General features: G+C 37.4%; 1 protein-coding gene across 2 annotated transcripts in view; it reads right to left on the bottom strand.

The window, feature by feature from the left end:
- Positions 1-101: 101 nt before the first annotated feature.
- LOC136036189 (sialate:O-sulfotransferase 2-like) overlaps positions 102-20031 on the bottom strand; it is a 33052-nt gene continuing 13122 nt past the window's right edge. The window contains exons 4-6 of one of the 2 annotated variants that reach the window (XM_065718265.1): positions 13627-13698; positions 5564-5751; positions 102-729 (exon numbers count right to left, since the gene is read on the bottom strand). In XM_065718265.1, the coding sequence (XP_065574337.1) occupies positions 247-729; positions 5564-5751; positions 13627-13698 (743 nt within the window). In that variant the 3' untranslated portion in view covers positions 102-246. Of the gene's footprint in view, positions 730-5563; positions 5752-13482; positions 13699-20031 lie in introns of both variants that reach the window. The other variant, XM_065718264.1, reaches the window with a different exon arrangement.

The raw sequence follows: 20031 nt of genomic DNA, 5'->3' as shown, positions 1-20031 counted from the left end.
CATTGTAAGAAAATTTGTGCCTTCTTAAGGTGTTTGGCGCCATATCTTAAGGTGTTATTGCCAGAGCTGGGATATCGTCAGCTATAAGCTATGAGATAAACTAAATAAACAAACAATTTAATATCAGTCTTTGACGCAACAAGGAACATATAAGTTAGACTAATATAGATAATGAGGAAAAATATTCTGCTGTGCTACTTATTCATTACTCTAAATTTTAAAGCGAATAAAATAGAATACAGCAGCTTAATCTCTTTTCTGCCCAAATTTCACTGCTGGATTTTTAAAGAAATCGTCTGGAATTTTAGACAATAATGTTTTATTTACTACTTCGTACGATTTCAAGAGATCCGTGTGACCTGGGAAGTTCGGATCAACTGTCACACCGAAATCTTTCAATACATCTGGATTTCTAATTATTATATCTAAGTGATCGATGCCGATTATCTGACCTATTTTAGGCATTAAATTGTAAAAAGCAGACACCCAAAATTCGTTTTCATCCGAGTATTTGTCTTTGCTTTTCAAGCGAAAGTTTCTCTTTACTATCCCATTATTGTTATAATGTGAGTAATCTTCAAGAGGCAGTGATGGGAGGCAGCTTTTCTTTAGTAGGTAGTCAGCATATTGAATACTTTTATCAATAATGTTTTTGATACTTTCTGGGAATGGAAAGTCCTCCATTTCATCCGATTTCTTATTCCTCATGAATTTTCCAGTTGGATAGGCCTGGAAGAAAAATAATAAATTCTGCAAGCATGTAAGGTACAATAAAATTTAATAAAATAAAGATACTTTCCGTGCAATGTCTGATACTCAGTTCGACTTATCTTAAATGACCATCGGCTCTACCTTAAGTAAGTCTTCAAGGGGGGGAGGGGTTATTGTGCAATTAATTCATTGCAAGTGTATATTGTCAACTAGTAGTCTACGCCAATTTCAGAAACATTCCTTTGAGTTAAGCAAAAATGAAAGATTGTAACTGGTTAAAATAATGCTATCAAAATTAGCATCTCTAGAGCATTATAACGGAGGTATCAGTCTTCTATTTTAAGTTATGAGAAAAATCTCCTTTTCTTTGGAGAGGATTGTAATAGCAGCTTTTTCCATGGGTGATCAGATTGATTTAATGTTTTTTTTTGTTTTTTTTTTTAATATTCAGCGGGGCTCGTTCGAACGGAAATTTTAAGTCCTTTTCTAAACATTTTAAGCGCCATTTCCCACTAATTATTATAAAACTAAGTGACCGTTTTGGCCAAAAATATGTGAATGTTACTTGCACTTACTGAAAATAACATGAGTTTTGAAGTGTGCTTTTTTTATGTCAAAACAAAAAAATACTATAGTTTACAAGAAAGAAAAAAATAATTTCGTAGAATAAATATATTCGTGCTTTTAATTGAGTTGTATTATGTTAAAATGGCTTCTTTTTGCATTGCTTTGATTTCCAATGTTTTCAGAAGTATAAAACATTTATAGCTAAATAAAACCTTTTAAAACGAGAGCCAGATTATAGTAGAGTAGACAAACGCCTGTACAAACAAATTTCCAATTGATTCGCAGGGGATTCATCATCTTAGATTAGTTACTTCTGCGGTAGCTTGTCGGGAGAATGATTGTCATGCCCTGTTGGTCCAAGGTGGTGTCCAAGTTGTCTATAAGTGTGAAGCTGATTGGAGAGGAAATAAAATCTGTCTACCTTTCTCCTAAAAAGTTTACGATGGCGATGATTTCGGAGGGTTATGGACCTATTTTATGCCTTCAATCATACAGGTCGAAAATCTTTCTGTGATTTTGCGTTCAGACAAAATGCGCCTACCTTTTTGATGAAGAGTTGGTGGTAGTAGACGGCGATGAGGAAGGGGCCATGGACCCACCTAGGTCCTGTTATCCAAAAGATCGAATTCCTTGGTCGATACTTGTTCATAACCATGCAATACGTCTACCTTTCCGCTATAAAGTTCGGTTCTTTGCCCTTCTATGTACTTCGGTACTAAAATCGTACAAACTGAATAGCCTTTGTGTGATTCTAGACCAAAAAAGTTAAAAATGCCCACTTTGCTGCTGAAAACTGATAAATGGGAGAGGGGGGAAAGAGCCATAAGATAGCTTTGTGCCTCAAATCACACAGATTTAAAAATACTTTATGTTTTAGATTTAAACAAGTTCCTACTTATTCACCTTTCTATTAGTAAAGTTGGAAATGGAGGAAGACTCTCCCCAGCTTAGACTTAGATCGTCTTCACAACAAGCCAGAATTTACGTCCTTTTGTACTGAGTTGCTGAAATTCTGCAGCTCGGACTTAGCTCCTTTTTGCTCCCAATCAGGATTTGGCCTGTTTTTAACTGAATAAGGGTTTAACTTGTTTTTGCAATAAATCAGGACTTGGCTCATTTGTGCGCCAAATTTAAGGCTTAGCTCGTTTTCGCACCGAGTCAATATTTAGTTTATTTTCATATTGATTCAGACCGAAGCTTCGGACTAGTTTTTGCAGTGAATCTGTTCTTAACTCTTTCCCAAGCAGCGTCTCCAACATTTCAAATATTGCACTTAGATCGTGTTTACACCGAGTAAGGACTTTTTTTTGCACCAAGTAGGGACTTAGTCTTGAGTCAGAGCTTTGCTCGTTTTGGCACTAACATTGATAATTCGTACATAATTCTCGATTAAAAATTTACAACGTGCCTTTGTATATCCGGCCCCATTGATTTGAATTCTTTCAATATTCCAGTTTTAAGAGGTGTAACCTTCCATAGCCACCTTTCTGCACACATATATCTGTGAAGAGTAAGATAATTTAGAATTTAAGACCCTTGCTCTTGGGGCTCAGTGATTTATACACTCCCAGGAGACACATCGCTTGGACCTCCTCATTATTTTGAGCTAAATGGGGATCTCGAAATAATATGTGGAGACAAAACACCCTTTAACTCCAATGTTAAAAATCTCTTAGTATTCACCCAGCTGGAAAGTACAAAATATCAAGGGATAACAATAAATATAAGTGATATACAATAAATAGCCCACCGTCAATAAGGGAAAGTGGGTTGACACCAAGTGCCGGTTACTTACAAACCATTCCGGAATGTCTATCTTCACGGTGAGGGCCCAGTTAAATGGACTTCCAAATTCAAATGAAAATTAATGAATTAAGAGTCATTTAGTCACCCTTGTATTCTGAGACAATTGTAGCGCAATTACAAAGTTTCCTTGTACTCTCAAATTTATACTTGAGAGTGGCAAAGAATGGGGCTCTGGTACATGGGACGGCACCAAGCATCAGGATAAGTTGGCTTGACTAGCCTCTCAATTTTCATCGATGGAAACAACTCCACATCTGGATCAAACTGAACTTGCCCCGTGGTATAGTTGAAAATTATACATGGGAGCTAGGGCAAAAGGTTGCGGGAATGATTGGGGGAAGTCTGATGTGGGCGCAGGGTCTCAAACAAAGGGATTAAAAAAATAGGGAGCAATCGTCGATACCACCTGGAGTTGAGAGTTGCGTAAACGACGAAGGGGTAAAAATTCGTGGAAATACTTATTAGCTCGACACAGGGGAGAGCGTCCCTTAAGGATCGCAGCTTACAAAAGAGACCTTGGGAAGGTAATCAGATTAGGCCATGATAGATTACAGTACATTGTTTGGACTCAGTCTCGCCATCTTCCAAGGTCCAACTCCTCGGTTAGTAGAAAGGACAGACCTCCGACCCATTCCCAGGTTCATCCTACCCGACCACGTCTTTAATGACACCTGATATCTCCTGCACCCGGTGTGACCCTTCCAATTTCACGTCCTGATTATCTCAACTTTCTGTTAAGAGGTTGGAGACCTTCTCCTCACCTTTAAGCTTGCAACTGTGACCCAAAAAAAATGGATCCAGAAAAATAGTACAGTCTGCCAATGCAGACTGAATTTTCAAATTATATCTCTTTTCGCATGTTTTTTTCTTTCTTTCTTGCCTTTCCTTACTACAGTAGGAGGGAGAAATAAGTCTTCTTCAAAGGAACCCAGCAAAAGTGTCTGTCTTTTCGGACTGAATTTTCAAGTTATAGTCACGTTTTGCAACTTTTTCGCCTTGTCTAGATTTTCGAGCAAGAGTAAATAAATTATCTTTAAATGGGGACTGAACTTTAGTGTCTACTATCACAGACTGAATTTTCAAGCTATACTCTTTTTTGCAACTCTTTTCTCTTTTTTCTTTCTCTTAAGTTTGCTCTTTTGATAAACAAATTCACTTTAAATGGGAACTGAACAACAGTGTCTGGTATGATGGCAGAATGAATTTTCAAATTACACTGTCCTTTAGCAATTCCCTTTTCTTTTATATATTTCTATTTTTTCTCAATAAAAATAAATAAATAGTCTTCAAATGGGAACTGAAATCTCACATTAGATTCTTCAAACTGAATTTTGATCCCTTGGAGTTCTCTAGGGAACTTATATGCAACGTGGACTGATCCACTCGCTGACTCATTTCTAAAGTCAGAGGGTTGGTTCTTCTCAATCTCTAGATCCTAATCTCTGTACCGTAATATTACTGCGCTCGTCTTAGTAACATACGATTGGAAGCCTATAATTTTCCAAAATAACATGATGTGGAAAATAACGACTTGTAAAATCCCAAAATAACATGATGTGGAAAATAACGACTTGTAAAATCATTTGTAGCAGTCCTGAAGGCCCATATGCTGCGTAGAAACATGTATAGCTGAAAAAGATTTTTTTTTTTTTTTACGTTGGAATCAAAATTATACCAGGAGTAATTGAGTTATTAGCACTGAAACATCTAAGGGTAAAACATGGCGGTCCTCCCTTAGCATACGTGAGCCAAACATTTTGGAAAACCCAAGCCTGTAAACATTGTTTTATAGGACGAGGGAAATGACAGAGGTATGATAAGAGGTTTTTTTTGACAAATAATAAAATGCTGCTTGGTCATAAGACTTCAGATTTCCAAGCCCGAGGAGAAGGTTTTTTCGGTCCCTCCCTTTTTGTAAACCCAAGTACAAGGGATGTAAATTTTATTGAACTGGTATTCTAAGTGTTCCATTAATAAGAGCAGAGTGTCTCTATCTCTCAACTTTCTATGTCGTGGGAGGGAAAGAGCCAACAATTAAATCTTTTTCAGGCGGGATTTGTACACTAGCTGCCTCATTTTATAATTAAATTGCCAGTATCTCTCACTTTCTCGAAGCTTTTGAGGGGAATCACGGATTCTAAAATCAGCGGGATGATTTGTCTCATTATTTTGTGTTTCATAATGAACGAGAGCGTTAAAGGGAGATAAATTATTGATTATTTCATCATTTGTAGAATTTGGGACAGGTGCTTCACAATCTCTCAAAATATATTACTAGGGAAATTATATTGACGATGTAAGGGTCTATACCTTCTAATATCTAGAGCTTGCATTCGGGTAAGAGCATTAACTGTCTCTGGCATAGAAGTTGCCTTTAATGAAATGTTACTCTCAGAAGTTTCTCAACTATCCTAAATAAAGATTTTGTTATTTTTAGGTGCAGAAAAACACAATTTTAAAGTTCCCTTAAGGAACTTACCTGAATGCATTTGAAGCGATCTTCTTCAATTGTTAGGCCAAGAAATTTTGTCAGATTTCGTAAAATTGGAACCGGTTCTTTCCTTAATAATTCATAATGAATGACGAATAATTCATCTGAAAATTCCACCCAGTTCATTATTGTGCTTAGCCAATTCTTCGCTTGAAAAAATAAGAACAGTTTCCATTCTGCGAAAAGAAAAGGAAGGTTTCAATTTTAAAAAATCGACAAGTTTTTAAGTGAAAAAAGGTTTTCTTTTTCTTATTATACTACTACTAATAACTCACTGCAGCACCAAGCCGCCTGAGGCCAACACAGCTACGCACGCTCCTCCTCCAACCTAATCTATTTAAAGCCTCCCTCTTTACACCCTCCCAGGAAGTTCCCATTTCCTTTAAATCCTTATTTATGACATCCTCCCAACCCAGACAAGGACGACCTGCTTTCCGTGTAGCCCCAGACGGTTGGCCAAAAAGGACAATCTTCGGTAATCTGTCATCCTTCATCCGTAGAACGTGGCCTAGCCATCTCAACCTTTCTTTCATTATAGCCCCAGAAAGCGGGATTGAACCACACTTTTCGTACAACCTACTGTTTGAAATACGGTCAGTCAGCCGGGTACCCAGAACAATCCGTAGGCAATTTCTCTGGAAAACATCTAGTAAATTTTCATCTGCTTTTCGGAGTGTCCATGCTTCAGAGCCATATTTGACCACTGTCATCACTGTAGCTTCCAATATTCTAATCTTGGTTTGTAGGCTTATCTTTCTATTCTTCCAAACTTTTTTTAACTGTGAAAAAACACCCTGAGCTTTAGCTATTCTACTTTTAACATCTTCACTGCTCCCACCATCTTTACTAATAATACTACCAAGGTAACTGAAGCTCCCAACCTGATCAATCTTTTCGTTACCTAAGGTCACCTGTTCATCTTCACTTATTCCTAACCTTAGTGACTTAGTCTTCTTAACATTAATTTTCAAGCCTATTTTAGCACCCTGAACTCGTAAAACCTCTAAAAATTCATTCATTTTGCTCACACTTTCATCTAATATGCTTAAATCATCAGCATAATCTAAGTCCAGGAGCGTTCTTCCTCCCCATTTGATTCCATGGTCTCCAATTGCCTTTCCTGTGCTCCTTAAGACGAAGTCCATCAAAATGATCCATATAAAGGGGGATAGAACACAACCCTGCTTAACTCCTGATTTAATACAAAACCAGTTGCTAACCTCATTTCCTACCTTAACCGCAGCAGTATTATTCTCGTACATAGCGCAAATCACTTTAATGTATTTTTCTGGTATACCATATAACGATAAGACCTTTGTTAACGCTGTTCTATCAACAGAATCGAAAGCTTGCTCATAATCGATAAAACTAAGGACCAAAGGTGTTTGACAACGAAGGGACTTCTCAATTATTAACCTAAGAGTGAAAACATGGTCGACACATCCTCTACCTTTTCTAAAACCGCATTGTTCTTCCCTTAAAACTTTGTCTACAGCATGTCTCAGTCTAAAAAGTATCATATTACTCAGTAATTTGCTACCTACAGAGACCAGACTAATGCCTCGATAATTCCGACATTCACTCTTGTCACCTTTCTTATACAGTGGTTTAATTAAGGTTTTCCTAAAATCATTGGGTACTTCCCCTTTTTCAAAAATCATGTTCATAATCTTCAGTAGCTTATTCCTAACCTCAGAGCCACCATATTTAAGGAACTCATTAATCATACTATCAGCACCTGGGGCCTTATTATTTTTTAATCCTTCTAGTACTGTCGCTAATTCTTCCTCACTAAACAAATCTTCCTTCACATCCAAGGTATCACAAACTTTTTCATTTTCATCTATATATTTTCCTGCAACTGTATCTCGGTTTAGCACATTCTCAAAATGTTCCAACCATCTTTCTTTAACTTTTTCCTTATCACTAATTGTGACCCCATTTCTATCTTTAACTGGGACTAGTCCGGATCGGCTACTCCCTTTCAATTTATTAACATGCCAGTATAATATTTTACTATTATGCCGTCTAGCCGCATCTTCCAGATCCTCAGCAATTTTATCCATCGCCTCCATTTCACATCTCCTTAGTTCATATTTTAATGCTTTCTCCACTTTCTTTACATTCCTTTTGTTTTCATACGACCTATCGCTCAGATAATTCTTATACAAACCCCTTCTACTCTCTATTAAACCTAAAGCTTTTTCACTAATATTCCTAGTTGCTGTCTTAGCACTCTTCCCTAGGACACCATCAGCAACTTCACAAATTGTTTTTCTGAAATTATTCCATCCATCTTCCACATTGTCAAATTTTAAACCCTCAAGTTTAGTACTCAACTGTTCCTGGAATTTTTTTCTCAAATTTTCATCCTGAAGTCTACCAACATCATAACTTCCCGGGAGGGAGTTACTCTTCTGAAATTTCAGCTTTAAATTAACCTTAGACACTACTAGATGGTGATCTTTACTTTTAACATCAATAACGGCACTCCTATACACCCTAGTATCTTGTATTGATCCTGCCAGTCTTCTGTTTACAATAACATAATCAATAAGGTTTGCTGTCTTACCATCACGTGAATACCATGTCAACTTATGGGCCATTTTGTGACCAAACACCGTATTGGTTATAACTAGGTTGTTATACCTACAAAATTGCAAAAGCCTATAGCCATTACTGTTTTCTTTTCCTACACCAAAATTACCTAGGCTAGGATACCATCTATCCCTATTTCTACCAACCTGGGCATTAAAATCTCCTAGCAAAAACACCATATTTCTACCTGGTACCCTGTCTATTTGCTCCTGTAACTGTAAGTAAAATTCATCTGAGTCACTAGTATCTCCATCAGTTGGTTCAATGGGGGCATATACTACTATAACTGATACCCTAAACTTTTTAGTCATAAAATGAGCAATTAGTATTCTATTATTAATACCTTCCCAGCCTAAACAAGACTTAGCAGCTTCCTTATTCATCATGAGCCCTACTCCCTGTCTATGTACCCCATCCTTCCTTCCTGAGTATACAAATTCTATGTCACCTAATTTCATGCTTCCTACCCCTGGGATATGAGTTTCTGAAACTCCTAATAAATCCAGTTCAAACCGTCTGAATTCGTCAGTCAAAATGTCGATGCGATAGTCATTTTTTAACGTCGTAACATTCCAAGTTCCAATTTTCATGTTCTTTAAATCTTTGAAATTATTTTGGCCTCAAGAAAAGCAGTGATCCCGGATACCAGTGCAGGATGGGGACCAACATATCTTCTCAAGTCTACACCGAAGCGCTTAAGCCGGCTTAGAACCGGACAGCAAGAAGTCCCTGGGACCTCCAGTAAGTTGGAGGCTTTGTGCAATCCTGGGCCCATCTTGGTCATAACATGGTTTTCAGCACTTGGCGATGCTCTTCTATCAACAAGAGTCGAAATCCTGCACAGACAGTCCCAAGCCTATTACCTCCGACTCATTATATATTCATGCCTACAAATATTATGCTACTACGGGGAGGCAGCCCATAGTAGATAAATTAGCTAGGAAGAGGTTTTTCAGCCCGAAAACGCCCATCAAAACAAACCAAGCCCAGAAAATTATCCAATAATCAGAATCCCGTACGAATGCTGTGTTGTTTACTAGGCTATAATTTCCTCGAGGGGCGCCACTCCTCAAGTGGGAAAAATTGACCGCAAGTTTCCCAGTCTTGCAGGTACCCCGAAAGGGTCGAGGCAGCCCTTTACAGAGGCCGTTGTCCATAAATCTGGATCTTACGCCCTGCCGCAGTTGTCCTCCTATAGAGGATCCTCCCACGATGGTGTTCTGCTTCACCATGCAATTTAACCCATTACTGGGAGAAGGTTTGTAACTCATCTGACGCGTGAACACGGCAGTTGGCCCTGCTGAGTGTACATTTGAGGGGCCTTCTTCCTCCTCCACCTGAAATTATGACCCCCAGTGGAGGGTTTCCCAGTTTCTATTATGGGCCCCACTGGGACAAGGTCCTACTTGGCCTAAGCCTCCTATGGAGCTACTCTACCTATCTATAGGGCTTACATATATACATATATATATATATATATACACATACATATACATACATATACATACACACATACATATACACATACACACATATACACATACATACACATATACTCACTAACGTGCAAATATATACCCTGAATTGGTATAGGCTAGGTCTGTATATGGTGAATATTAATTTCCTTTCTGATGCAAATGCACAATAACTTTGGATTCAGGATGCAATTCTGACTATAGAGATAAGTATTTTTCTTACTTGAAGTGTATGTGCAGAATTAGAAATTCTGCTGGTACTACAAAAGTAGACCTAAGTAGCCAATTTAGCCTGTCTGAAACATCTCACAAGCCAACACCTTATAAAAAACACCTTTGATAATTTAAATGAATAAGAAAACTTATTAGAAATTCTGCTGATACTGCAAAAGTAGACCTAAGTAGCCAATTTAGCCTGTTTGAAACATCTCACAAGCCAACACCCTATAGAAAACACCTTTGAGAATTTAAATGAAGAAGAAAACTTATTAGAGACTCTGCTAATACTGCAAAAGTAGACCTAAGTATCCAATTTAGCCTGTTTGAAACATCTCACAAGCCAACACCCTATAGAAAACACCTTTGACAATTTAAATGAATAAGAAAACTAGTTAAAAACTCTGCTAATACTGCAAAAGTAGACCTAAGTAGCCAATTTAGCCTGTTTGAAGCATCTCACAAGCCGACACCCTATAGAAAAACACCTTTGACAATTTAAATGAATAAGAAAAACTAGTTAAAAACTCTGCTAATACTGCAAAAGTAGACCTAAGTATCCAATTTAGCCTGTTTGAAACATCTCACAAGCCAACATCCTATAGAAAACACCTTAGACAATTTAAATGAATAAGAAAACTAGTTAAAAACTCTGCTAATACTGCAAAAGTAGACCTAAGTATCCAATTTAGCCTGTTTGAAACATCTCACAAGCCAACACCCTATAGAAAACACCTTTGACAATTTAAATGAATAAGAAAACTAGTTAAAAACTCTGCTAATACTGCAAAAGTAGACCTAAGTAGCCAATTTAGCCTGTTTGAAGCATCTCACAAGCCGACACCCTATAGAAAAACACCTTTGACAATTTAAATGAATAAGAAAACTAGTTAAAAACTCTGCTAATACTGCAAAAGTAGACCTAAGTATCCAATTTAGCCTGTTTGAAACATCTCACAAGCCAACACCCTATAGAAAAACACCTTTGACAATTTAAATGAATAAGAAAACTAGTTAAAAACTCTGCTAATACTGCAAAAGTAGACCTAAGTAGCCAATTTAGCCTGTTTGAAACATCTCACAAGCCAACACCCTATAGAAAACACCTTTGACAATTTAAATGAATAAGAAAACTAGTTAAAAACTCTGCTAATACTGCAAAAGTAGACCTAAGTATCCAATTTAGCCTGTTTGAAACATCTCACAAGCCAACACCCTATAGAAAACACCTTTGCCAATTTAAATGAATAAGAAAACTAGTTAAAACTCTGCTAATACTGCAAAAGTAGACCTAAGTATCCAATTTAGCCTGTTTGAAACATCTCACAAGCCAACACCCTATAGAAAACACCTTTGACAATTTAAATGAATAAGAAAACTAGTTAAAAACACTGCTAATACTGCAAAAGTAGACCTAAGTAGCCAATTTAGCCTGTTTGAAGCATCTCACAAGCCGACACCCTATAGAAAAACACCTTTGACAATTTAAATGAATAAGAAAACTAGTTAAAAACTCTGCTAATACTGCAAAAGTAGACCTAAGTATCCAATTTAGCCTGTTTGAAACATCTCACAAGCCAACACCCTATAGAAAACACCTTTGACAATTTAAATGAATAAGAAAACTAGTTAAAAACTCTGCTAATACTGCAAAAGTAGACCTAAGTAGCCAATTTAGCCTGTTTGAAACATCTCACAAGCCAACACCCTATAGAAAACACCTTTGACAATTTAAATGAATAAGAAAACTAGTTAAAAACTCTGCTAATACTGCAAAAGTAGACCTAAGTATCCAATTTAGCCTGTTTGAAACATCTCACAAGCCAACACCCTATAGAAAACACCTTTGACAATTTAAATGAATAAGAAAACTTTTTTCAATCAGAATTAAAATCTTTCGCTCAAACAGTAACGCATTTATGAGACTAGCCAAATATCTTGTAGAGGAGAATCCTGGGAAACTATAAAATCATGGACATGTTTAGTTACCTAAAGCCTTAACATTCCAATCCAAAATCCCTTACATGTCAAAGGAACAACACTACGCGGCATAGTGTTTCTCTGTTCACATGTAAGGGATGAAGCGTCGTCTACATCTTATGCAGTCAGAGCAATTACTAAAATTCCAGCTAAATCTAGGAAATAATTAACAATTACATAAGTGGCTAAAAGTTCGAATTTAATGTAAAATATATTTTTAACCATTTATCGCCTAAAGGTACGATCAGACGCATAGGATTTTGACAAGATTCTGAAAGAAAAATCGATTCCTATACGGTCTTCCTGAAAGGATGAGAGGAATTTTGAGGGATATTTTCTCAATTCGATCCCATGAGTTTGATAGGATTTTTCGATCTTGCGAAAGGAAAACCTAACATCCTTCGATAAGAATTAGCTGATAAAAAAAAATATTAAAGAATCCGTGGGATCAAATTACTAGATGTGAATGAACCAAGCTAGCCAACCAGAACATTTGTAGAAGGTGAAACACATATGAACTTAAATCAGGTAAGGTAATTTTTTAATTAGGACGGCACACCCAGTACCAATTACTCAGAGGTAATCAATCAAGCAGGCCATGGGCTTCCTTGCCAAGTCTAGATCGTCATGCCTAGCCTACTGTATATAGACACAGCTTTGTAATTCGTTAAATGACTATGGATCCTTACCATCAGGTAAAGCCGCACTATTTCGGGTGACCAGAATAATAAGCGTTAACCGGCAATGGTCGTAACAGGAACAGAATCTTGGAGTGAATAGAGAACATAAGACATTCTTCTTACGTTCGAACTAGTTAACCTTCATCCTTTAAGCATTTCATGAAAATCCTATACGTCTGATCCTACCTCAATTGTACAATTTAAACGATTTTTACCCTCCAAAGCTGTTAATTTGTCAAGTTCATGGCGATAGTTAATTTTTCAACAATTTTTTGTACAATAGTTTCATTTTGTTAAAAAATAGCTTTTATTCTCCAGTTTCAAGAAACAAAAAGTATTAAAAACCCTTAGTCGCGTCTTTTACGATATTCACGAATTTTCCCCATAGTTTCTGATGTTTTTCGTAAATTCACTTACTTTTCGATTTAATCATTTTCACACTCTCGCCCCTCCCTCCAGAAGCAAATATTTGCATTTATTCCTGTTATTTCGTCCAAATCCACTTTTTTTTAGAGAGAATAAACTGCCATGGGGGTGCTAGGATTTTGGAACCTAACCAAATAGTTTAAAAAATGAGTTCTTAGTCAATATTGTTTTTATTTTCGAAGTTCAAATTTAAAACTAGTATTTACGTAAGACTTTAATATAAGGGTTTTTTATGACCTTTTCTTTCAGTTCGTCAGATTTGACAAATATCATTGAAAACTAGACAAAAGTAAGACAAAATCAGGTATAAAGGGGAAGGGGATAACCACCCTTGAAGGGCTATTAACGGAAGCATTAACGACAATTTATAAGGTAGGCTTTAAATTGACGAAGTTTCATATCCAACATTTTTTTTTCTTTTTCTTTTTTTTTATAACGATTAACACAAAAAATAATTTTTTATAACGGTTTAAACAAAGAGTGACTTCCTAATGAAAACCTGACACATAGTTTATAAGACTGATTTAAATACCTTGTCTTTTAAAGTCTTTTTTCGGTGCAAAACCATTATGGCCTCCGTAGATATAATTGTGATAAGAGATGATGGCATCATAAGGATTACGAATGACAAGTACTGCTTTGATTTTGTTGTTTGAGACAAATTTCTTAATATTACCTTCTCCGAAATCATGAGTCTTTTGTACTATGGTTTCTCCACTGCTCCAGTCTGCTAGTTCACCAAGAAAGCCTGCAATATTTAAGTCATTGTACTCATCCGCATGTGACTTGGATAAAGGAGATTGGATATAACCAATCCAGATCATAATTTAACCTATGCATAGAAAATTCCAACAGATTTGGTCTTTGTTCAGTTTCAAAACGTAATTCTTACGGTAGAACCATCATAGTTGCAGTATTCTCTGTAACGTAATAAGGAACGATGTTTAGCCCACGGTAACCAAATAAGAATCAGGACTGGTCCACAGGTCCGATTATAGTTTGCTAGAGCATTAATAAAATTATTGCAAGAGGTAATTATCTGGGTTCAGTTGTAGAAGGGTAATCTAATGTCTGCTTTTATTCTTGAGTCATATTTACCCAGTATGGTCTTAGAACTTGTTTACTGTCATTGTTTGAAGATGATGCACACAGTTTGGATGAACAAGATTATAGCCCTTGTCTAAATATTTATTTACTGAATAGTCTAATTGGTTAAAAACCATTAAAACTAATGTTGCTTTTACATGAACAAGATTATAGCCCTTGTCTAAATATTTATTTACTGAATAGTCTAATTGGTTAAAAACCAGCAAAACTAATGTTGCTTTTTTGGTACCCTGGTCAGGGCTCGAAAAATCCGAAATCAGGGCAACAGTTTGTTAATTTTGATACCCCAGAAATTTAGAGATGTCTAAAAGCGGTGTCTGCCGATTGCTATTTCTGGTGCTTAGAGGAACCAGTTAAACAAAGTAAAACAGTTCAAAATAGGGATGAAACCTTTTTATTGACAGTGAACAGATATAAAATTTAACTGGATATTTCGAACACATATACAGTGTTCATCATCAGCAGTAAACAGCTGATAAACAAAGTAGATAACATGATAGCAATCAAAATACACTAAGCATTAATGGGTATTAGTGAGTACACAAAGAGGAAGGGGTTTCAATATAAGCTGGGGGAATTTGTAGCAGAGCAGTATTTTGTTCAATTTCGTAATTTTTGTACCCGCCTGGAAGAGAAGGGCACACTGCAAAACGGTTGGGTAAAGGCTAGGAATGGGTAACTTGTTGCAGAATATCCCAATATTAATTCTATTTAGTTTTCAATTGCTCAAATTTAAGGATTAATCTATATTTTAATGTTATTAAATGTGTTTTTTAGTGTAGGCGGTATATAAATGCAGTTATCAGTTTTATAAACTAAAGACGCTAGTTCCACTGAGAGGAGAAAACGTGGGACTAAATTAAAGAGACGAACAACTAATGAAAGTGCAAGTCAGTATATCTTTCGGTAGAAAAGGTATCCCATGTGAAAGAGTACAACCTATACTTTTGTTTGGAATAGTATGAAAAACCTTCACATAGTGTTGCTGAGAGCAGCAGGCAATCTTAATACTTATCCTTTATAGTCCTATTACTGTTAATTCCAATCGCCACCAAGTCAGTGATTATCAAGCCAAATGTTTCACCATGAGGCAGTTATTTTGCACGATAAGCTGCCATAGATTGAGTAAATTGCAGTACATGAAGTGACAGAGGGGATTCGTAACTCTGTGGTGAGACTGAGGGAAAGGGTAATATGGATAAGACTTCGCTGTGTTCGTGCTCAGGGCACAAAACAGTAGACAAGAGAAACCTATCATTGGCTGCATAATCTTGCATGTCATCAATAAGCGCAAGCAGCCAAAGGTGTCTTACGCGAAGTTCCAGCAAAATTGACACATAGAATATATTGCGTTGACCCTCTGGATGCTATAGAGTGGACTTTTAGCAGTAAAATATTTATGGAAAACGAAAATACGCAAATCGAGGACTGATGTTTATTAAATCACGAACCTTCCATCCCCAGAAAGCATGACCCCAGATTCCTGAGTACCCTCGAGGTTGGGGCTGTAGAGAAAAACAGCAAACATTAATGAGTGTCAAAATGATGGGGGCGGGAGGAAATCCCATTAGATGTGAGAACCACCGACCACGGTGCAAGAATAAATTCCTTGAGAAGCAATGCAAGTACCGGTTAGGAGATTCAAGTGCAGGTTGCTGCAGATGACTGGCCTTTGGTGAGTCACCATGTTCCATATTTTCAGGTAAAACTGCTACCTCTATAAGCTGGCTGGCCGGCAGCTGGTGGGTGGGGTTCAACAAAATATGGAGGGACATATTGGTGGACACCTTGACGATGCTGAAAAAGGCTCGTCTGCAAAGGGATAAAAAGGAGAGAGGTCAGTCCTAACTCAAAATACTATTGTCGAGGAGCATAAACAGTTAAGTGGACTAGGTATGACGATCCGTGGAATGTCGCTAAAAAGAGAACTAGGGAATAAATGAAAAATAATGTTGCGTGACCAAGAAGCAAGCTTTGCAGAGGCTTCTAAACTCATCTCGATCAGGTTGACGAGCAGTCTTGGAGATAGCTTGAAAGAAAACAACATGAATAACATCCTGTATGTCCTGGATAATAAGATAGTAAGCGGAACAGACTTGTATCCAGAAAAATTCTTCATAGAACTGGAGGGGGACTCAATCAGGGTCTGGTGATGTAAGGAGAAAACCACCTCTTGGTTAAAGGTGGTGAAGAATGGTGCTGAGTTCGGATAACTGGCTCTTGGATCAGGAGATACATCTCCAAAGAAAAAAAAATACCTGTGGAAAGCCTCTTTAGAGAGCCTAATAGTGGCCTGTGACGGGTTCCTTTGACTAGAGAAAATCAATGCAACCAGGTCTCTTGTCAATGAAGAAGTTAAGCAAATAGCTTTTGACGCGGACAGACTGGGGGAAATTAAGGAGTATTGGGATAAGAGGATATTTAATTTCTCAAACCGTTGTATAAGAAAAGTAACAGAGTCGTCTTGTGTCAACGAGGGCATGAGATCACTCCCTATTGAAGAGGGAGGAGTCGGGTCGCTATGACAAATGTAAGATTGTTTAATGGCAGCATATGTATCACAAAGACTAAAATGCTGGCAGGTCTACCCAGTGTTTGTGGACATTGGAATTAAGATAAAAAAAAACTGAACAGAAAACCACTAGTAATTGCCATTTGAACAAATGATCCAAAAGACTGGGATGAATAATTGGAAGGATTGAAGCTCCTTAGGAAAAGAGACAAAAAGCAAAAGGAATCCCATGGAGAACTTTCTTTGAAAATATAAAATCAGATGAGTCTAGCCTTAATCTGTTGAATACACTAAAAAATTGCGCCATGTCCTCTTGGGGAGCGTCCCAAAGGTAGATGAGACGCTCAAAATGGACCCAGATGAAACAATAAGCCGTGTTTATATGTAAATGACACTGACAATACTAAACTCTAAGCATGTTTAGAACATTAATACTAATTTAGGGGATAGGTTGGTAACTATGATTAAAAGGGAGGACAAGGTCAAAAAGGTTTTGAATGTATCTTGACCTCGAACTCCCTAGTGCTGATAGGGTATATCCCATCATGCTCTTAAAAAGATGTGAAAATGTACAAACCCATCATATTGGGATCACTGTGATGAGCCTCACCTTACACTATATTCCCATGATATGGCTAAAACCAAGAGGTGTTTTTATGCCAAAGCCCCAAAAAATATTATTAGAGTCCCAAATCTTTCAAAATAACTATATAAACATCCTTTCAAGTAAAAGTGAGGGGGAGATTAATTAATAGTAATTAAGTAAGTATGACGACATTAGACCCTTAAGGTCCAAACCGGCGGTGCTGATCTCTGTTTCGTGGCCCTTCAGCCAAGAAATGCAATGGGGGGGCTGGGGGCAGCCACCCTTTCTGCTTACCTTCCCCAGATTTCTCCAGGTGAACATTTAAAGCTGGGTTGACTCTGGCTGAGCTTACAGAGTCACGCCACTGACCCCCGTCCCAAACCAAAATAGCTGGCTATGCCAGGGATCGGACCCATGCCTCTTGGACAAAGAATTCTCAAACCAGCGCGCCAACCACTTAGCCAGGACGGCTTAACTAATTGCTATGTACCTGATAAGTAATCAAGGGACCCAAAGCTTGATTAAAAAAAAATAAATAAATAGGTTTCAAAACGGTACACTCCGCAGAAACAGCCGTGCGTCAACTGATATGGCAAATAGAAATCTTGAAACTAAAGAGTATGATTTATGCAAATTTCTAGACATAAAAGAAGTGTTTAACAACGTTAATTTTGAATCCATAGAGATATTCATGGAAGAAGGGAGAATAGATCAGCATGAATAGATCTGTGTTCCCATGTGCTTGGAGGATTGGCAAGCATTCGTGGAGTTCAACCTGATTATCTACCTATATAAGACGGTAGCTTCCCCCGTTCTGTCACATGGTGCAGTCGTCTAGGTCAACCGGACCCGAGGAGCCGGTTGATCACAGTCACAAAGACTAGCCTGATACAGTTGATACAAAGACTCGCCTTCCCAATGATTATGTCAGTATAAAATGAAACTGTTATAGATTCCATAGAGCTGTTTGCAGAAATTCAGCCAATAAAAAAATTCTTTAGGAGAAAGCAATAAAAATTTCTTTCAGGCTGCAGATTGCTGATTAATGTACTCAGAAACAGCAGGTACAAATTAGAAAAACAAGAAGCCATGCGGTTAAATGCGACTCATTATTGCTTAGATGCAGGGAGCTACACTTACCAGATCTTCAGCAACTTCATACATGACCTCCACTTCATACGCCCTTAATTCATATTTTAATGCTTTCTCCACTTCCTTTAGATTCCCCAGGTGCTGAGAATGTAGTAAATGAATTTTTTAAATACAATGGGTATGAAGTTAGAGGCAAATCACTACCTTCTAAAGATATAGAGATATACCTAGAGATATCCCAGAATACCCTGATTTGAATGAAAAGATAACAAGGTATCAACATATTCGAAATACAAAAAGCAAAGGTTGTATTTCGAAATACAAAAAGCAAAGGTTGCATATTCGAAATACTAGAAAGCAAAGGTTGAAGTACTCGCAACGTAACTGGTAGTGAAGCATACATTAAGACTCTTGATTATCAAGAGCAGGCAAGCAAGTGAGATTTTTCCAACAGAATTCGAACTACACGGATTTGGGTCCCAGGAAACTCTGGAATTGAAGGTAATGAATTTGCAGATGAAGGAGCTAAGGCTGGGCCATCATTGACATGCTATGTATCAGATCCTTTCATTTCCGTCTCTCAAAGCTGCTGGAAAGCAGCAATAAGGAGACGGAGCTATGAGAGACGAGACGATACAGATCGGTAGCCAGCGCCACTTCGCCAAGCTGACATTACGGAGCTATGAGAGGGCAGAGAAAAATTAGCATACAAAGCTGGTACCCAAAGAAACAAAGAGAGTGATTCTGAAATTTAAAGTTTCATCTTAATACCATCAGCCGTTCCTGAAACATTTCTGATGCGTCCCCTTGACCTGTGTGGGCACTAAAAATCTTTTATGGCTTAAAAGGTATAAAAACATGAATAGTTACTGAAGCCATTGTAGGACTGGAAGTTTCCGAACCATCTCAACTATTAGGAAAGGCAGTTTCCCCAATTTAAAAAAATGCAAGACAGCCATGGAAACAAGAGGAATCTAATTGATGAATTTCCAGCAGGGATTAGATCTCCATAGGATATCTTTCCCAAACCGGATATTAGTTGTATTACATAGAGATTATTGCATATAGGCCGGAGCTACGGCTCAGTTTCGTGAGTCCGTCCATAATAACAATAATAATCAAACACTTCTTCGTCCAACCATCTCTTAAATATATTGGTAGACGCACCTTTTGTTTTTGACTACAATATTTCAGTCAATGATAAACCTTTAACAAAAAAGACTTACGCTTGTTATAAAGAGGTTTTATGCAGCACCTTATCAAGTATCTGGGCAGTAGCGAGTAGCAAAAAGTCTACAGGAACGATAGAATTTTCAGTGGCTTTCACTAGCGGCTTTCATTGACATTTTCGGCTTTCAATACTAGATTTCAGTAATCGTTTCATAGTTTTCAATGACTTTCTGTGTAGGAAACTCTGCTTTATGGCGCATATTCTTATTCAGGTCGTGTCCAATAGAGCACACCATTTCAGTTATTATTTTGGAAGAGACAAGAGCCGAAAATGCATGAAAATAATCATTTTTTTCCGCGGATTCTCCTGAATTTTAAGCAAAATTTCTCTTTCTGCATATTTTATACGAATCTTCTACCTTACACGGTAACCTGATTCTCCCTCAAATGACGTTCCACTGTGAAAATGCATCCCCGCATCATAGAGTGAAAATATTTGCAGGCCAGTTATACTTTAAAGATCAACTCCCACTTTCCTACACAGAATAGTCATCGTATTTATCAGAGGCCGAGAAGATGAATGCTTGGCTATATTTTCTTAGCTATATTTCTAT

This window comes from Artemia franciscana, chromosome 15 (assembly GCF_032884065.1).
Source record: "Artemia franciscana chromosome 15, ASM3288406v1, whole genome shotgun sequence".
NCBI classification, from domain to species: Eukaryota; Metazoa; Arthropoda; class Branchiopoda; order Anostraca; family Artemiidae; genus Artemia; species Artemia franciscana.
This window is presented reverse-complemented; position numbering and strand designations above follow the sequence as displayed.